The 17,484-nt window shown below is 40.0% G+C and overlaps 2 protein-coding genes across 4 annotated transcripts in view; one reads left to right on the forward strand and one right to left on the reverse strand.

Moving 5' to 3' along the window:
- The first annotated feature begins 751 nt into the window (after positions 1-751).
- On the forward strand, positions 752-2,824 carry atp5pf (ATP synthase peripheral stalk subunit F6). Its single transcript, XM_085265542.1, has 4 exons — positions 752-877; positions 1,481-1,650; positions 1,876-2,000; positions 2,723-2,824. The coding sequence occupies exons 1-4, from the start codon at positions 779-781 to the stop codon at positions 2,749-2,751; spliced, it is 423 nt and encodes a 140-aa protein (XP_085121668.1). The 5' UTR covers positions 752-778; the 3' UTR covers positions 2,752-2,824.
- A 2,088-nt stretch (positions 2,825-4,912) lies between these two features.
- jam2a (junctional adhesion molecule 2a) overlaps positions 4,913-17,484 on the reverse strand; it is a 22,050-nt gene continuing 9,478 nt past the window's right edge. The window contains exons 4-11 of one of the 3 annotated variants that reach the window (XM_085264568.1): positions 14,289-14,438; positions 13,991-14,178; positions 13,661-13,763; positions 12,719-12,826; positions 12,563-12,578; positions 8,006-8,077; positions 5,967-6,000; positions 4,913-5,801 (exon numbers count right to left, since the gene is read on the reverse strand). In XM_085264568.1, the coding sequence (XP_085120694.1) occupies positions 5,763-5,801; positions 5,967-6,000; positions 8,006-8,077; positions 12,563-12,578; positions 12,719-12,826; positions 13,661-13,763; positions 13,991-14,178; positions 14,289-14,438 (710 nt within the window). In that variant the 3' untranslated portion in view covers positions 4,913-5,762. The remainder of the gene's footprint in view (positions 5,802-5,966; positions 6,001-8,005; positions 8,078-12,562; positions 12,579-12,718; positions 12,827-13,660; positions 13,764-13,990; positions 14,179-14,288; positions 14,439-17,484) is intronic. The other 2 variants (XM_085264567.1, XM_085264566.1) reach the window with 2 other exon arrangements.

Raw genomic sequence — 17,484 nt, forward strand, 5'->3', positions numbered from 1 at the left:
GTGGAGGTCAGTGTGTCCAACCACCATGGAGGCTTTGTCATGGTTTGGTGCTGAATTCAACTAGTGCATTGGAGAGCTTGTCAATACTGACAGAACAGATTTTCATCCATTATGTTACCATGTGAAAAGTGTATGACTGACAGCGGCTTCATTTTACATGACATGCATGACAGTGATCCCAAACACAATGCCAATGCAATAAAAACAGACCTAAAAAGACAAGACGCACAATGAACACTATCAGTCATGGTCAGAGCTCAACATTATTGAAGCAGTGTGGGATCATCTTGACCACGAACAGAACAAAGTGCAGGAATATCCAAAAAAAAGCTTTGAATGTCCTCCATGAAGCCTGGAGAATTATCCCTGAAGCCTACTTAAAGACATGAGAAGAAAGATGCCAGAGAGAGCTCAGACTGTGATGAAGAATAAAACTGATTATAACTATTTCCAGTTTTTACAGCAAGATTTGAAGACAGATAGGGGTGGCTCAAGACTCCTCCATAAACACAATAGCTAAGTTACAGTGAAGGTGGAATTCGGCAAGAAGTAAACTAACAAGAGAAATGCATTAATGTGATAAAATGAACATCTTTCCACGGCCAATTAGAAGGCCATAGTAGAGATTTTCAATAGAAAGAGTCATTTACAACCATGTCACTTTAATTTAGCAAGAAAAAATGCTTCTGTTAGTCATTTTAAGTCAAACTTCGTTGACCTCTTTCGACTGTAATTTGAGATCAAACTGAGCGTGCGCAGTCCTGCGCATATAGAGTTAATGCGTGACGTTCGCGAACGCCTCCTGTCAACAACGAACTCCCACAATTCACCGCGGTCCTTCACATTTGGCTCTGTTGCTCTGGGTGTCAAATCCAAGGTGAGTACGGTGTCTTAAAAAGAAAAGCTATCAAACATTTAACTTCACCTCTTCTGTCACGACGCTCTGCGTACACAGATACGTGCACGGTGGTGCGTTTGGTGAGAGCGGTGGTGTAACACACCGCGGTACATCAAACCGTATAAAAATGTCCGAACGCTCCCTAGTGTCAGCTAAAGCTAGCTTAGCATGTTAGCATAAGCCGCTGTTTTGTCATTTGAATGAAGGAAACGTCAAGTGTTGACCAGCAAGCAGCAACTCAGTAAAGCCGATCTAACATCTTGTAGTTATAGTAACTCTGTTTCTATAGACTGGGTGTTTGGGTTAGTAGCAAACTGAGTGTGCTAGTTAGCTATGCTCTGCCTTTGACGTGAACTAGCTAATGCTAAAGGCAGCTAGTGGTACTGATTGATAGGGAATTAGTAAAAGATAGCAAACATGTCCATGTGAAAGCGGAATTAAAGACTTTAACACGCAGAAAAAAAAATGCGTTTATCACTTATTGAGGGGTGTAATTTCAAGCCCTCAGAGTACTTTGTACCAGCACATTTCGTCCAAAATCAGTTTAAATGTCACCCAAACTCGACGCTTTGGCTCCTTCAGATGGCTCTGCACCGGTTATTCCAGCTGTCCTCCGTGCTGCGCTCTGCCGTGAGCCTGACCCTGCGCAGGAACATCGGCATCTCTGCTGTCCTCTTCCAGCGGGCCAAGGAGCTCGACCCCGTCCAGAAACTGTTCCTGGACAAGATCCGTGACTACAACAGCAAGGCCAAGTGAGTTGGTGATACCTCCAGCCACTGACAGACAAGTTTGAATAAAGTTTAGCAAACAGACTTCCAGCTCAGAGGTCAGCCGTTGGCAAAACATTAACTTTAAATGTCCTTTGGGTGCGCTCTGGCATGCACTTCACTAACATCTGTTCAAACAGCATCTCCTCCTCTTGCTGCAATCGTGCTCAGAATGTTGAACATTTTTTTTTGATGCCTTTGCTCTCCCAGGACTGCTGGTGGCATTGTGGATGCAGGTCCAGCTTATCAGAAGAATCTGGGTGAAGAAGTAATCAAACTGCAGAGACTATATGGAGGAGGAGACCTCAACAAGTTCCCTGAATTCAAATTCACAGGTCTGTTTGGGCTCATGGGCTCAGCAAGTGCAGTTTGCTGAATAGTCTTTAATACTGTAGTTACAGTTTAGGTAAAAATATTTATCACTAAAGGTTTCCTTGCCACAAGGGGTCGCCACAGTGGGTAGGTCCCACAGCACTTCATTTCAAAGGGGATTTGTGTCTCTGGAGTTGAACCAGCGACCTTTCGCTTACCACTACAGCACTGGAGGCACTAAGCCTGTAAAAATGTTTTGATTTGTTTCTTTCCAGTTTAAATGAATCTTTGGGTTACTGACATAATGCGGTCGTTCTTGTTTTGTGTTATTTAAGCAAATGCCTAAAACGTGTTATTTTATGGTTAAAACTGTGCCTTTTGTTACTGATTATCGAGAAGCCGCAGGACTACAGTGACAATGGCATGTGCTTATTATGCCACAGTTGTTCCCTTCATAAATATTTATGCCTTTGCTACAGAGGAGGCAGTCTGTGATTTGAGTCTTGGGTCTATAAATAGCGTAGATGTTGTCATCAAACACAGCCAGATGACTTGCTTGAAATTGGGTCAGAAAGATTTTATTTTTTAACTTCAATGTGTTTTTGATGAAGCTAATAGTAGCCACTTTTTGTATATTTCTATACCTTTATTTTTATTTTTGTTTTAGATGTCAGAATAATCACTAATATTGCAGTGCAGGAGGAAGTGATTCACATTTTTTTCCATCTTGTCTATTTTTTTGCAGAGCCGAAGTTTGACGAGGGCGCCAAGTGAATGATGTGCATGTTGTGTATCTCCTACCTGTCACAAAATATGTTGTATTTAATAAAAAAGATAGTGGACTGAACTACGAGATCTTTGTGACTCTATAAATATGTTGTGATTGAGGCTGTGTAGTAAAATCTGGACCTAAAAATCTGAATGACTAATTTCCAGACACTCGCCCTCAAACCATGAATTTGTGCCAGGAAATGAGGGCTGCTTAGGAACTTGTATAACTAGGCCTGCACATTTTCTGCATGTCTATAAATCTGTCCCCGGGCTACTATTAAAAGACTAAAGATGTCAACATTATTTACTTTTTCCTTTGGAGCTGAAAAATGTTTAATAGCAGTTTCCCTCAAATAACCGTTTGTCGGATTGGACAAATGCAAACAAGCTCAGAACTCGAAGGAGGTTTGATTAGAAATACTGAAAGACATCCAGCTGCAGTGACACTCCCAGAACATATGGTGAGGCACAGTTAATTTAATTTTTTAATTTATATGTAGATATCCAAAAAGCAGCAAGCCAAATGTTGGCTGACCTAGATGCAAACTGGCTGTCAATCTGCACCGTTCTTGAGCGTTCCCCGTTATGACAAGGTCAGCGATGCATTTAAGCCTTTCCGTGATGAATGTTTTGAAACCCCAAAATAGCATCAGAAAGGGCAAGTTTCTGTCTGACCTGGTGCCTAAATTTTTTAGACTGTGCAGCCAGCCTTTAAAGCTGCGCTCAGAAAATGTACCAACATCTACCGCTGTGATTTCAAGCAGTGCACGACTTCATTAAACACACTGAAAAGAAATAGAAGTGCATGTAGTCATGGCTGTGGGTTAAAAATGTTGCTGTTTATTCTGTTAGAGGGGGAGAAAAGCAACTCTGGAAATATTTAGTTAACCTGTCTGGGAGGGAACAGGTCTGCTGGGAGATTATCACTTGAAAGATTAATGTAAAGTCTTGCCGACCGAGGCCGCTGCACTTCACTGTAGCCATCTATGGGAATACAGCAGAGACTGTGAGCATTATAAGAGATGATGCAGTTAGTTTGACGAATAAAGCAATAATGCAACTACCAGTTTTCCACATTGATAAATCTGCAGTCCACTTAATTAGATTTACACGTTCTTGTCACTTTAAGTAGAAGTCATGAATAATTCCTCTTGTCAGGTTGATGCTTGTGCTGACTGCAGCGGTGGGAGAAGTGCTGTTACTCTGAAAACTACTCAAACACATCCATATCTATATTAATGTAACACCTGAGTGTTGCGGCTGGTAAAGGCAGGCAGGGATGATAAAAACACAAGCTAATGTAAAAATGGTGAAAAAGCGAGTGACGTTTGGTTCTGATCAAACATGGATATAAAAAGTGGCAGCAAATGCTTAAGGACTTTGAGATGATGCTTTAGTAGGTAGCTGGTTACTACAGTGTACAAACATGGGGTTTGCATCAGTAACTGGCTTTGGAAGTGCAAGTTAATGGTTGTTTACAGGATTTTATAGGCAGCGCAGAAAATCAATACAGCGTAGTATCACAATATTTTGCCTGATGATATCGTATCGGTAAAGGAACACCAAATATTGGTCTTTTATTAAGTCAATCAGCACCACCGTAAAGTTATAACATTAGCTGAGCAAACTGCTAAACCATCCAACACTGGATGCACTTAGCTCGACAAAGCTACCTGAGCTAGCTAGCAGCTCAGTCACAGGAATAAAGCCAGGACAGCAACCTCCTTACATCTACAAAAGAAGAAAAACTCAGTGGCTTTTGTTGTTTACTCATGCCCACTTGTGATTGCAAAGTGTGGAGATCGGAAAGTGTACTGAGCACAAATGTGAAAGTTAAAGGTGAATTTCTGTCCATGTAGACGGCACCAGATGTGTAATTTCCAGTGATTTATCACAGGAAGTTGCTGTACCATCAGAAACAGATTGTATGTAATTGCAAACTTCACCCCATTCAATCTCAGACTGATAGCAGACTGCCTTACAGGCAGGTTTTAGTGACAGTGTTATGCTTGAAAATCTCATTTTGTTGCCAACCCCCCCAACATGTGATATAACTTGACGTAATTTGTGGTTTTGAAAAACATGCCACCTCTAGTGTATAGGCAGCTACTTCTCGTGTTGCATTCTTTCCACCATTGGAAACACGGTAATAACAAACATGGGCTTGAGTAGAAAAAACTTTATTACTGATACACTATTCAAATAAAACTCTGAAGTCATTCACACAGCCTAAAAACAGACACTCCATTTGATAATCAGTGGCACAGAAATATAAAGACATATAAAGAAAAAAGTAAGGCAAATTTTTTTTTACAAAAAAAGAACTGTGATCCATAGATAAATATGACAGACAGACAAATTAAAAAGGCACAAGGTATATAGTATATATGTATATTTATAAAAAAGACCATGCAGGCACATCAGGATGGAATGGGGTTGTCCTCAGCGTTATTGTTAAGTGGCTTCTTGTTCTTACTAAGATCACGAGTGGTCCCAGTGTCGAAGACGAAATACTGACTGAGGTAAGCTGTAGTTTTATTGAAAACAACTGAGATGCTTCCCTTATGGCTTTAAGGAGAATTCCCTGTCATGATTCAATTTTTTAAAGACAAGAAATCTATCAAATTAAACATCAGTCTTTGGTAAAAAATAAAAATTGAGTAATTAAAGCAGTTAGCCTTAGAAATTTATACTGAGAAAAAAAAGATCAATTGCAAATTCAACATCTGACCACCAGGGGGAAGCAGAGTACCATGAAACTGTACTTAATCCCATAATAGCAGGAGACATCAATGTAAGAGGCGAATACACAGCAAAGCCAGAGTAAAGAAGCCTTGCAGATTTTCTTGACATCAACCATCCGGAAGGATTGGCGGAGGAATAAAGATTGAAATTAGCACGTATTGGAAGATCAAGAGCTCGTTCTGAGTCCGAAACAAAATCAGAATCCAGTGTTGGCACCTTATCACCTTTTTTTTCTTTTTGTTTTGCTTTTGGAGAAGAAGACCAGCTTCTCAGAGCATGAACGACTGTGTGTGTTTAAAATCCTGGGGCTGAGAAGAGGGACACAAAACAAGTATTAATGTTTGCTAAATAAACTGATGATTTAAATTAAAAAGCACACACACACACACACACATCAAACATCCGGTAAGTGCGAACTGCTACATTTAGGCAAAGTGAGAGGGAAAGAAGCAAACCTGAAAACAAACACTTACTTCTTGGGGTGGAGGGATGTAGTTGACATTGGACCTGGAAGACAGAAACATGGTAAGAACACCTGACAGCTCTAACCTGAGTTATATCTCGCCTGTATTAATAATGCACGTGGCAAACACAGGTAGGAAGAACAGTCAGAGCGAGCTCGTCATTAGGCAGCACTGGAACAAAGTGGAGAGCAAAGTGTAAGGAAAGTGCTGCAGTTTGTCGCAGGAGGGCTTGTGTATGTGCATTTGGAGAATGAGAGACCTTTTTAAATCAATCAAGATGTGCAGACTTTAATTGCTCTAACAATAATTTGTTAATTATTTAGGAGTTACAGCCATTTCTATAGACTGCTGTGGTATACAGGGGCGGGATTATGAAAACCGTGGTGATGATCAGAGCTTTAAATGTGCCTGTAAGCAGATACGATTCGGAGAGAGTCGGGGTAATGCTTTTCTCATTTCCGATCTTTACACCGAGCTAACGTCTCCTGTTTGAATAAACAGCTATGAGAGTGCTATTGATCTCCTTTCAACATGACAAGCTCGATGTTAAAAAACAGCTCCCTGAATTTCTTTCTTCCACATTTACAGTCATTTTAAATAGTGCAAAAGAGGGATTTGCACATTGAAAAGTTGCAATTTAATTGTTTTTTTTAAAATATATAATATATGTATGAAAATTAATCCTGTGGAGCTTTAACAGAGTGATTATCCAGATGTCTGACAATTAAAAACAATAAACAACTTGCATGTATGAGTTTTACTTATATTGGCTTCATTGACATTTAATGCTTAAAATTCTATCGGGCAATTTACCTCACCTCGGAGATGTAGAGATCTTAAAAACTCGTGTATCAAATATGACACACTCGGTGTTACAGGATTAAGCAATCAAGGCTGAATGATGGTCAGAGCGCTGCCCTTTTGTCTGCCACGAGTTCAACGCTCAGTGAAAGTTGCAGCTTCAAAAAATCAGGTTGAAAATTAAAAATATCTATATTTACGTTTCTTTGGGTTGTGAATGGAGATAAATTGGTGCCAATTTGAGACCTCATCAAAACTGTTGAAATTTTTACTTCTTGCTTCCGTTTATGATGTTTGACCTCATTTCCTCCCCTAAATGGTTCATTACACAAACTCACTGGCAAATGAAAACCAAATTTTTGTTCACAGGAAAATCAGTTTTCGACCAGAATCTGCGAACATCTTGAATCAGAGAAGACTTTAATGTAGTTTAATGTGATTTAAATGTAACAATTATGTGTTCAATCTGAAACTAAAAGCCGAAGAACCTGTGTTTTTCCAGATGAGGGAACTTTTAGTGCATACATCCAACTGTAGGTGTGTTTTCACCATTCAAAACAAAAAAGTTCACATAGTCAACTTTGACTTGTAAGTACGTTTGACATACTCATTTTCTTTAACTGTAAATAATGTGGAATTGATCAGAGATGCTGTAAAACGCCGTTTATGAACACTGGAATCATTCATCGTGAACTGTTTGCATCTGCAGAGATGTGCAAAGGTCCTTTTGTTCAGCAACAGTATTGTGTTGCAGCGGCACGCGGTGTTAAAAGTCTAAGTGATCACGTTAGCGGAGCTGTGAACTGTTGTGTAATGCATTTGGCTTGCTGAGTGTCTGGCACATCAACCTCTATGGCTTTAATTATAGTCTCGAAATCACCTCCAAAAATAAGTCTTTTGGAAGTGATCCTCTTCTAAGAAATTAAAACTATTTCACAGGGAAAAAATAAAAATATCAATAACCCATAACTTAGCCAGTAAATTTAAAGTTGTAGCCAAAAAGATGTTCAGCTTTAAATGAAGACAGGAAACAAGTAGCTTGGCTCTCTGTGAGCAAAAGAAATCTTCTTACCGGCACCTCTAAAGCTCAGTAATTAACACGTTATCTCGTTTGTTTAATCCAAACACAAACAGCCAAAACAACATATGGTTTTAATGGTGGGTCAGGTTCTGCGGTTCCTCCAAAGTCTCGCTGTCTGCGAAGCAGTTACGTCTGTTTATTTTATTTCCTAATGTGCCACACTCACATGTCCTCAGCTCTGTGCAGGGTTTGGCTGCTGATGTGGGCTGCACCATGACACTGGGAGATCCAAAATGACCTGCGGGGGGTCAGGGCATGGGCTTTAACAAGAAGCATGCCCTCGTGGACTCGTACTGCACACCATGCTTTGGAGTGTGAGTATTAGTGTGAAGTCATCCGTAAAGATGTGCAGCTTAACTGTTGGTTTGGAAAGCTGGAACATTTGTAACCTAAATCTGTCAACCTCCACATTTGATTTCTATTCCATGCATTTAGCTCTCTGTTAAATTTACCCCACAGGATTGTGCATTCAGATTTATACCTGGAAAGCCAAAAGATACCACAATTAACATGCACAGGCGCCCAACCAATTATGTCTCTGGAACTGCTGGTTGGACAACAATGACATTCACTCATATGCTTAGGTTTAGTCAGGCATGTTGAATCATAGTGGATTCTGTCATTCTGCAACAAAACAAGCAAAGAAATGACCCTGACCAGTGTTTTATGGTCATTTGTGTGTAGTTTTTAGCAATGCCAGACCTCTAAACTCTCATCTTTGGAATAATATTACTAGTAGTAGAAGTCCTAATAGTCCATCTAATATTTGAGCAATGACCTGAATTCCAACAGACGTTGGAAACCCAAATGAAAAAGTAAGAATCAAAATAGGCAGAACTAATATGTTCAAGCCCACTTTTAAATTACATAGAGAAGTAAACCAAGATGTTCAAGCTTATTTGAGCACACTTTATGAATGACATTTCATAAACCAGCAAGCATGCAGCCAATCACATGCAGCAATCCAACACCGCAGTATTAAAAAGCTCAAACTGTGTGACTGCCTTTTGTTTGAGCAATGCATTTAATAGCTGGAGTTACCCAAGGCTCCAGTTTAGGCCCCTTTAAAGGCACAGTGTGTAAAATCTCACCACTAGGTGTCAGTAGACTGCAGATTACAGGCAATTGATTTCTGTTTTCTTACCCTCCTAACATTAGCTAATATCTAATAAGCTGAGAGTAAGTAATTGTGACAATATCGGGAATAAATAAGCCTGTTCATGAAGTGCCAGTCACGTTAACTCTTTCCTTCACGTTTTCACTTCTTTGGTGTGGGAGACCTCTTCTCAGATGATTAAACATAGGTATGATCATTCATATTTAAGTCTGAAGTTGTACACATGAATTAAAATTCAAATCAAGTTTAAATTTGGATTGAACTGATTTAATAACAAACTACTGTTAAATGCAGAAAAAAGCTTGTCTTGCTAGAATGGTAGACTAACTAAAAACACAAGGAATCAAAAACATAAGCAAAGCTTGCGGCATGTGAATGCCATGAGTTCTCTTCTCCATCATTAGTGGACTACACGTGGTCAGGCAATGTCCATTTCAGCCACTGTAATTAGGATGGAGGAGAACATGGTGGCTTCCACTAACTGTGCTCTATGCTTTCTATCAAACACTGAAACACTGACGACTGCAGCTGAGAGCAACTTGGGGTTCAGTATCAAGGATATTTAGGATCGAAGCACCAACCTTCCAATCAGTTCCTGCTTTACCTCCTTAACTCCACAAACTAAACACCAAAGAATGCATATTTATGTGTACAGCTGACTGTACCTTTAAAGACCTGTACTATATCTAGTTCCTTACTACAACTAGAGCTGGGCGATATAAGATTTTTTCATATCACGATATGTTTTTTTCCATTTCAGGCGATAACGATATATATCACGATATAAGCCAAATAACTATATTTGTAAGATTTAAATGTGCCGTTGCTCACAAGTAAAATGTGAAATAATCAGCAGCTTGTTTTTATTTAAATATTTATTTCCCATAATAAGTTCAACAGGGTAGATGTACTTAAGGAACATGAGACTTTTTCAGATAAATAAAGGCAAATATTGCAAACTACACAAAAGGCAGCCGCTAAAGCGTTTAAGTTTCAAAATAGAACAAACGAAACAGACTAAATTGTCAATTCCACTTAGAAACAAAATATTAATTCTAAAAATAAATCTTAGTTTGTTTTACAGAAGAACAGACAAAACTGACTAACTTTTGTCAATATCAAATAAACTGAGAACTAAAAGGAAATTCTCAATCTCTCCTTGTTGTATAGCTGAGCTTTTCAAACAGTTTTAACAGTTACTTTAGTCTGACAAAAGCCGAATGACGAATTAGCGCTTCCAGTCAGAGACTGAGGCTACGTCCACACGTACACGGGTATTTTTGAAAACGGAGATTTTCCGTTTTCGTTTTAAAAAATAATCCCGTCCACACGTAAAGGCAGAAATGAAGGAAAACGCTGCTATGAACATGCCAAAGCAGCAGGTGGAGCTAGATTCCTAACCGTGCAGAAATGTTGGCCAATCAGAAGTCTAGAAGCCTCGGTGGGAAAAAGTAAACAAAGCTGGGGCATAGAAGCAGAACCGAGTCGTATGTGTGGACGGACAGTAACTGTGTGTATATGTAAGCATTTAAACACTGCAGAGAGTAGAATTAACAGTATTGTAGAAATTCATTTCACCGAAACAATAACGTGGCGCACAGTGTGACGTCAAAAAATGCGCACATCTTTGACGCTGCGTTTTCTCCGTTTTTCTAGTCCACACGTAAATGCAAAAACGGAGTTTTCAAAAATATCCACCCTGGCCGGAGTTTTTAAAAATCTTCGTTTTCAGTGACCAAAAACGCCGCTTACGTGTGGACGAAAGGTGCAAACACATAGAAAAAATCTGCATTTTCAAAAATACCCGGGTACGTGTGGGTATTGAGCATGCACCAGTTTATTGTATTTCCAGACTTGCTTTCGGCACAATTTACAGTGCACGCTACTCTGTTTTTTGTCAGACTTGAAATAGCCGAAATACCTTCACACTACGGAACTTCTATGGCTCTTCCGTTCGACAATCTCTCCGGCATTGGAACCATCATCTGTTTTCTCTTCGGTAACCTTCGGTCACGCTCGGTTGATTTTTCTAGTCGGCACACTCATTTCCTTCATTACCCGGGCGGTACGGTGGCTGGCTGCTTCCCAAACAAATACACATGTGCGGCTTGGCACTTGTGCTGTACGTAACAAGTCACGTGACGTGACGCTGCGGCTGTGATTGGTTCGGCTCTGCGCTACTTAATTTGGATTGGCTGTTCTTTTTTTTTTTTTTTTTTTTTTTAAGAGGACAAGAGCGGCGAGGTCTATCGCAATAGTTTAATTTTTCTATCGAGAAAAAGTTATATCGCGATACATATCGTTATCGTTCTATCGCCCAGCTCTAACTACAACCGATCATTTCAAGTATTCACCATACACTGTGAAATCACTAGTGCCTCATTTGAAATAAAAGAAGTAAACTGTTTCCTTCTTCTTTGGCTAATATTTTCCAACAGGATCTTAAGTGAGCAACTAAATGTGACCGCAGCTACGCTTTTTAGTATCCTAAAAAAAAAAGCCAGAACAGTCCGAACTGTGCTTCATTCAACCAACATTCATCTACGACGACTGAAAACACATCCGCTGTCAGTCCTCAGCATGAAATAACATTCATCCATCTAACCAGGTGCCCGAGGGACCATTTTTCTCTTAGATGCCACAATCTAGATCTGCATCGCCGCTCAGTAAATTTGTACCCACTATCGGTGCATCAGAAATCATGTCGCATTGTCTTTGATTCTTTGTGAAGAAGCCTGTTCTATAAATAGGAAGTTGACACTGACAACTCCAGTTAGCTCAGCAGGATAAGCATCAGACTTTAACCCAGACAAAGAGCTTTCGCATCAGCTTTAAGGAGAGCTCCACGCTGACTCCCCATCAAACTCCAAGCAGTAACAAGCCAGTAATCAAATAACATAAAGTCAGGCGAGTCAGACCTGGGATACGAGGCCATGCATTTATGTCTCTGTGTCTTCTGGAACCTCTTTACACCCACTCTGGTGTGTTTGGAGGGCAGTGTCTGTAAGACGGGTGTAAGCGCCTTCAGCTATGCCACACTCTCATTCTTCAATATCCAAATAATCCTTTTCAAATTACCCGTCCAATCAGTTTAATTGCCTATAATTCCTTCTACTGCCAATATTTTCCTTCTTGCTGATTAACAGCCTGTAATTATTCCATAATTATGTAGCACTGATTGTTTCCCCCACAGCCCTGTTTTGAGGAGGGAGGAGGCGGGTGGAGTGGTCATCTGTCTGGCTGTATTTTGACATGAATTCAACATTAGTACATCTGCTTGGAAGTGGAAATCAATTCTAAAAAAAAAAAAAAATCAATCAAAATAATAGCAAAAAAACTTTTTCCCAGGGTTTTGCATCTGTTGCCGCCAATCAAATGACCCAGTGAGTTGAAAAGCAGGCACTGCTGCATCTCAAATGAAAACACACACTCACACACAGCCACAGCTGTCACTCCATACAGTCCTGACTCAGCACACAGATGCAGACAGGCCGGCTAAGTGCAACAACAATCCACCCCTCCCCACCGCCTCCCCTCGACTTCAGCGTGTAAGATATTAGCTTGTGTTTGTTCACATCAATGTTAATTTAATCACAAAGCTCTTACCTTCCTCTGTGTCCTGCTGATGAATGAGCCGGGACCGTGGAAGAGAAAACAGAGTCAATGTCATTCTTTTTTTGGCGGGAATTGAAAACAGTTTCTATATTAATTGGTGCACTGTGGAGTGGTTATCGGACTGCCAAGACAGCCACACAAACTCACGGCTGAAGAAGCCGTTCCTCTGTAACAGGAAACCGCCGCATCCACAGATGAGCACGGCCAGGAAGACCCCCAACACTGTTGCCACTATCGCTGTGATGTTGACGTCCTCTGGAAGTGTGAATGAAGACTGAATTATGAGCTGTTTACTCGCTAATTTATTGAAGCAGCGAGACACAAGATAAATCAGGAAGCAGCAAATAAAGCAAAGTAATCTCCTAAAGTGGGAAGCTGTACTGCAGCGTTCCTATAATTTAATAAAGTCCACTTAATATGCTTTTCTTTTTGTCATATATATACAGTTACAATGATGAACGCTCATCTTAAACAAATAATGCCTGTGAGCCACAAGCTCAGGTCACACACTGCTGTAAATGCTCTGTTTTAGACAGGCTTCTCCTCTCGTGGCTCTGTGTGATGTCACTGAGAGCAGCAACCCCTAATATGGCCATCTGTGATTGCAAAAGCTCCACCCACCTGCTGTTAAAACATTAATGAGCCAATGGGAAGCAAGTGGGAGGAGCTAGTTTCAGACAGATGGACTGCACCAGGCTCAGTGTAAAATAAACTACTTTTTAAAATCAAGCACAGCTGCTCCTGCACAGTCCAAGAATAAAAAATATGGAGCTGAAAATGAGCATAACAGGTCTACTTAAAGTGCTTAAATGGTAGTGTGCATTAACGTAGAGCACATTACATGATTTATTAACAAGCCCAGCACTTATTTTCATCAACAGCGTCGTTTTATATTTTGTAATTTGGCCCACACTGGCCACAGGATCTCTTCAAACTGTAGGCTAGGCTATAAATGTGTCCAGACTTTAGAAGCAGGGTGGAATGAACTTAGTGGGCTTTTCCTCTCCACTGCATCCTTGATTTTGTCTGGTGCTGAAAGGTGTGGGGGATGAGGCGGGATTTAGTGTGGAAACGCACACACACACACACCTATCGTCATATGCTTGGCCTCGCACATCTTGGGTAGTCCCACTCCGTTGGATGCCAGGCAACTGTATCGGCCAGTGTCCTCTTTGGCTACAGATTTAAACTCCTGTGGAAGAGAAAAACCAACCAACAAACCTCTATTATTAGAAAGAGCACGCTTTAAAGTGAAGTGTCTTCTGTCCTGACGTGTCCTTGAGGAAGAATCAGGAATGCTACCTTGTATCAAACCGAAGAGCAACTCAGCAGAAGCATCTTTATGCTTACACGATACTACAGTGTGCAACATTTGCCTGGTTTTCTTTATCTGCATGCACACACACTTATTTGTCTCACCAGAACTCCTGTGCGCGAGTTGATTAGATAGGTTGCGTTGGAATGACGGGGCGGGTTCATTGGCTGGTTGTCCTTGTACCAGGAGTAAGTGGCAGGTGGGATGCTGTGCTGGTCCCTGCAGCTCAGCTGTACCACTGAGCCAGTCACTGCTGAGCTGGGGATTTCACAGAGTGGGGTTTGAGGCGGCACTAAAAGAACGGGCAGAAAAATCACACCAATGTAAGCAAAAAAACATTCCCATCTTTAAAATAGTCTGAATGTTCTTATTACAGCAGATTCCCATCTCAGTCAGTGGTACCTAGGACTTTAAGAGTTACATTGGTCTCGCCCAGGTTGACAGAGTCTTTAGGAGCACTGATCTCACAGCGGTACTCTCCAGCATCCTCCTGGGTCACTTTTTTCAGCGTCACTGTCGCTCCTTCAATGGTCGCCCGGCCCTCAAAGGGACCTGAGAGAAAGAATAGAAGGTCAGAAGTGGAAATGTCTTCCATGGCTGTGGGCTACAGCCACTGCATGTTATAATCTACGGTCTGCAATACTGCCACCCAAAATTTAATAACCAGTAGCAATTGAACAATTGCAGCATGAGTAAAATAATCTACTATTAAATGTTTTCTTTTTTTTAACCACTGCTATAATTTGGAGACATTTTGAGTCGCTGTAAACCCAACACTGAGGATTTCTTATACTGTCATGCAGCTGGACTTTTGTAGACATTACCCAATAGAGGTGTATGTGAAAACGCAAATGTCCAAGTCTGATCAGACAGCCACGGAGTGCATGTTTGTGTGTGGGTAATAATCTGGTACAGCTATCGAGTGGCTGTCCTGTGTCCAGCCTGTTGTACGCTCTACTTCATCGTCAGGAGTTTGTGTGTATCACTGGTAAAGGTGGGTGGATCGATCTAAATATCGATACCGATACTACCGATATTTTGGTTGGATGGTCTTAGAGCAGGGTGTCCGACTCCAGGCCTCAAGGGCCGGTGTCCTGCAGGTTTTAGATGTGTCCTTGACGCAACACAGCTGATTTAAATGGCTAAATGACCTCCTCAACATGTCTTAAAGTTCTCCGCAGGCCTGGTAATGAACTAATGATTTGATTCAGGTGTATTGACCCAGGGTGAGATCTAAAACCTGCAGGACACCAGCCCTCGAGGCCTGGAGTTGAACACCCCTGTCTTAGAGACATGCTAGCATGATAAGATTGATGCTTTGTTTTTATCTGCTAGGTTCAGTATGTTATATTTTTTTTAATGAAAGACAATGTACCTCATACCTTTTTGTGTTTGACTGTCACATCTATTTTATTTATAGCTTGTAGCACATTTAAACAACAGAAGTGGACCCAACGTGCTATAGAGACAGACACGGTTACATTTCCGGTCTCCCAAAAAAAAAAAGTTTCAAAATACACGAAAAGCTGAAATTAGCTGGAAAGTAAAAATCACAATGATTTAGTAGTTATCTAAATTTACTGCAAAAAATAACATTAAATTGTATTAAAATAATTTGCAAATTGATGAGGATTCATCTCATAAACGATCAAACACTGCTCTTCCCTACATAAGCTGCTTTCAAGCATTGGTATCTGTAACACTGGTCCTATATTTACTTGGTATTCGCACTGCACTAATAAATGGCTTTAGTTACAGGGATTTCATCAGGTTAGGTTTTTAGCCAAGACAAGAAATCCTTCTGTATTCACTATGAAACTTACACAAATCAACTTTTAAGAATTTAGAAAACTATTATGCATTTTCTCCAATGATGTAGCACTGTGCAAGTGTTGGATAACCCTTCATTCCTTTACATTTCCTTCCATGGAGCCACACTTTCTTGTAAGCCTTTAAAGTTGTTTTGAACAGTACATCTTCAGGCTTTCTGAAGGTCTTTCAAAGTTTTTATTTGGCTGCTTTTTCACTCATTTTCAATCCAGTGCTTGTACCTGACCATTCTCAGAAGAAGGATTTATGTGTGTGTGTGTGTGTGTGTGTGTGTGTGTGTGTGTGTGTGTGTGTGTGTGTGTGTGTGTGTGTGTGTGTGTGTGTGTGTGTGTGTTAACCCACTTAATGCCGACTTATTCAAGAGTGAAAAAAGTACCTAACTTGAGAGATGAACCAGTGTTGTGTCTACACATAACAGACAACTTGGGCGCTTTGTTACTAGCAGCCTCATTTGTTCCCATTTCTTTAGTTTAATCTATGAAAAATTCTATTTGATTCGATATTTGGTTTAAATCATTGTCAGTATATACAGAGGAGGTCAGGGGAAAGGTACGACAGTGTCTACAGCCATCTGGTTTGTGGCTGCATGTCAGCCAGTGGTGCTCGGGATCTTGCAAAAATTGATTGAATTATGAATGGAGGAAAGCACCATCAGTTTTTGATTCATGATGCAATACCATCTGGAAAGCATCTTATTGGCAACAGCTTCATTTTTCAGCATGACAGTTATTCCAAACACACGTCAATGCAGTAAAAGCATATCTGGATAGAAAAACACACAATGGAGCACTATGAGTCATGGATTGGCCTCCCTAGAGCTCAGACCACAACATTACTGAAGCAGTGTGGAAGCATGTTGACAGAGAACAGAACAAAGGGCAGAAACATCCAAAGCTCTTCTTTGGATGTCCTTCAAGAAGCCTGGAGAATAATTCCTGAAGACTTCTTAGAGACATGACAAGAAAGCTGCCAAAGAGTGTGATGGAGAATAAAGGTGGCCATACCAAATATTGACCAAATATTAGCTTGTTGTCTCCCTAAGAAACTGGTTCCCAACAACCTTTTTGTGACCTTTGGTGTTCAAATGTATCCAGTATTTACTTTCAATATTATTCATACATACCTTTTAGCTACTACACCTAAACATTACCAGTGGTTAGCTAAACATTTCAACTGTTTATCCATATTTTAAGTTACTAGCTTAACAGTTAATCAATACGGTTAGCCAACATTTTAAAAGCTAGGAATACGTTTTAGCTAGCCACTGTTTTATTTTACGTGTTTATCTATTATGTTAAGCTAATTTGTTTATTAGTAATATTAGATAATACTTTCATATAGTAGCCATACTTTCAGTAATCTATTTGAACTTCCTCTTGATTTTTGGACCATTATATATATATTATATATATATATATATATATATATATATATATATATATATATATATATATATATATATATATATATATATATATATATATTTATTTATTTATTTATTTATTTATTTATTCATTTATTTTTATTTATTTATTTTTAATCCTTCCTGGGTTCTTTTTGGTGTGCTCCCCCCACACAATTTGTTAACTTTACCACCACTTGGTTGTTCAATTGAAACAGTTAAACTGACATTTCCACATATATGTCCCGGTTACATCAAGTACTCCTGGTTGGGGAATCCCCTCTACCTAAGGGGCTGGGGAATTTTTCTTAAAACAGTAAACTATAACATGATATCTCAGCTGAAATTAAAATAATAAATTTTACA

This window comes from Mchenga conophoros, linkage group LG23 (assembly GCF_057382185.1).
Source record: "Mchenga conophoros isolate Kocher_MC1m ecotype Shallow Benthic linkage group LG23, M_conophoros_male_GT1.1, whole genome shotgun sequence".
NCBI lineage: Eukaryota > Metazoa > Chordata > Actinopteri > Cichliformes > Cichlidae > Mchenga > Mchenga conophoros.

Excerpts from the sequence above, each read along its gene's own strand:
- atp5pf (XM_085265542.1), top strand. The coding sequence starts at position 779 with ATGCGTGACGTTCGCGAACGCCTCCTGTCAACAACGAACTCCCACAAT. Across the intron at positions 878-1,480 it reads CTCTGGGTGTCAAATCCAAG|ATGGCTCTGCACCGGTTATT; the intron begins GTGAGTACGGTG and ends TGGCTCCTTCAG. Across the intron at positions 1,651-1,875 it reads GACTACAACAGCAAGGCCAA|GACTGCTGGTGGCATTGTGG; the intron begins GTGAGTTGGTGA and ends TTGCTCTCCCAG.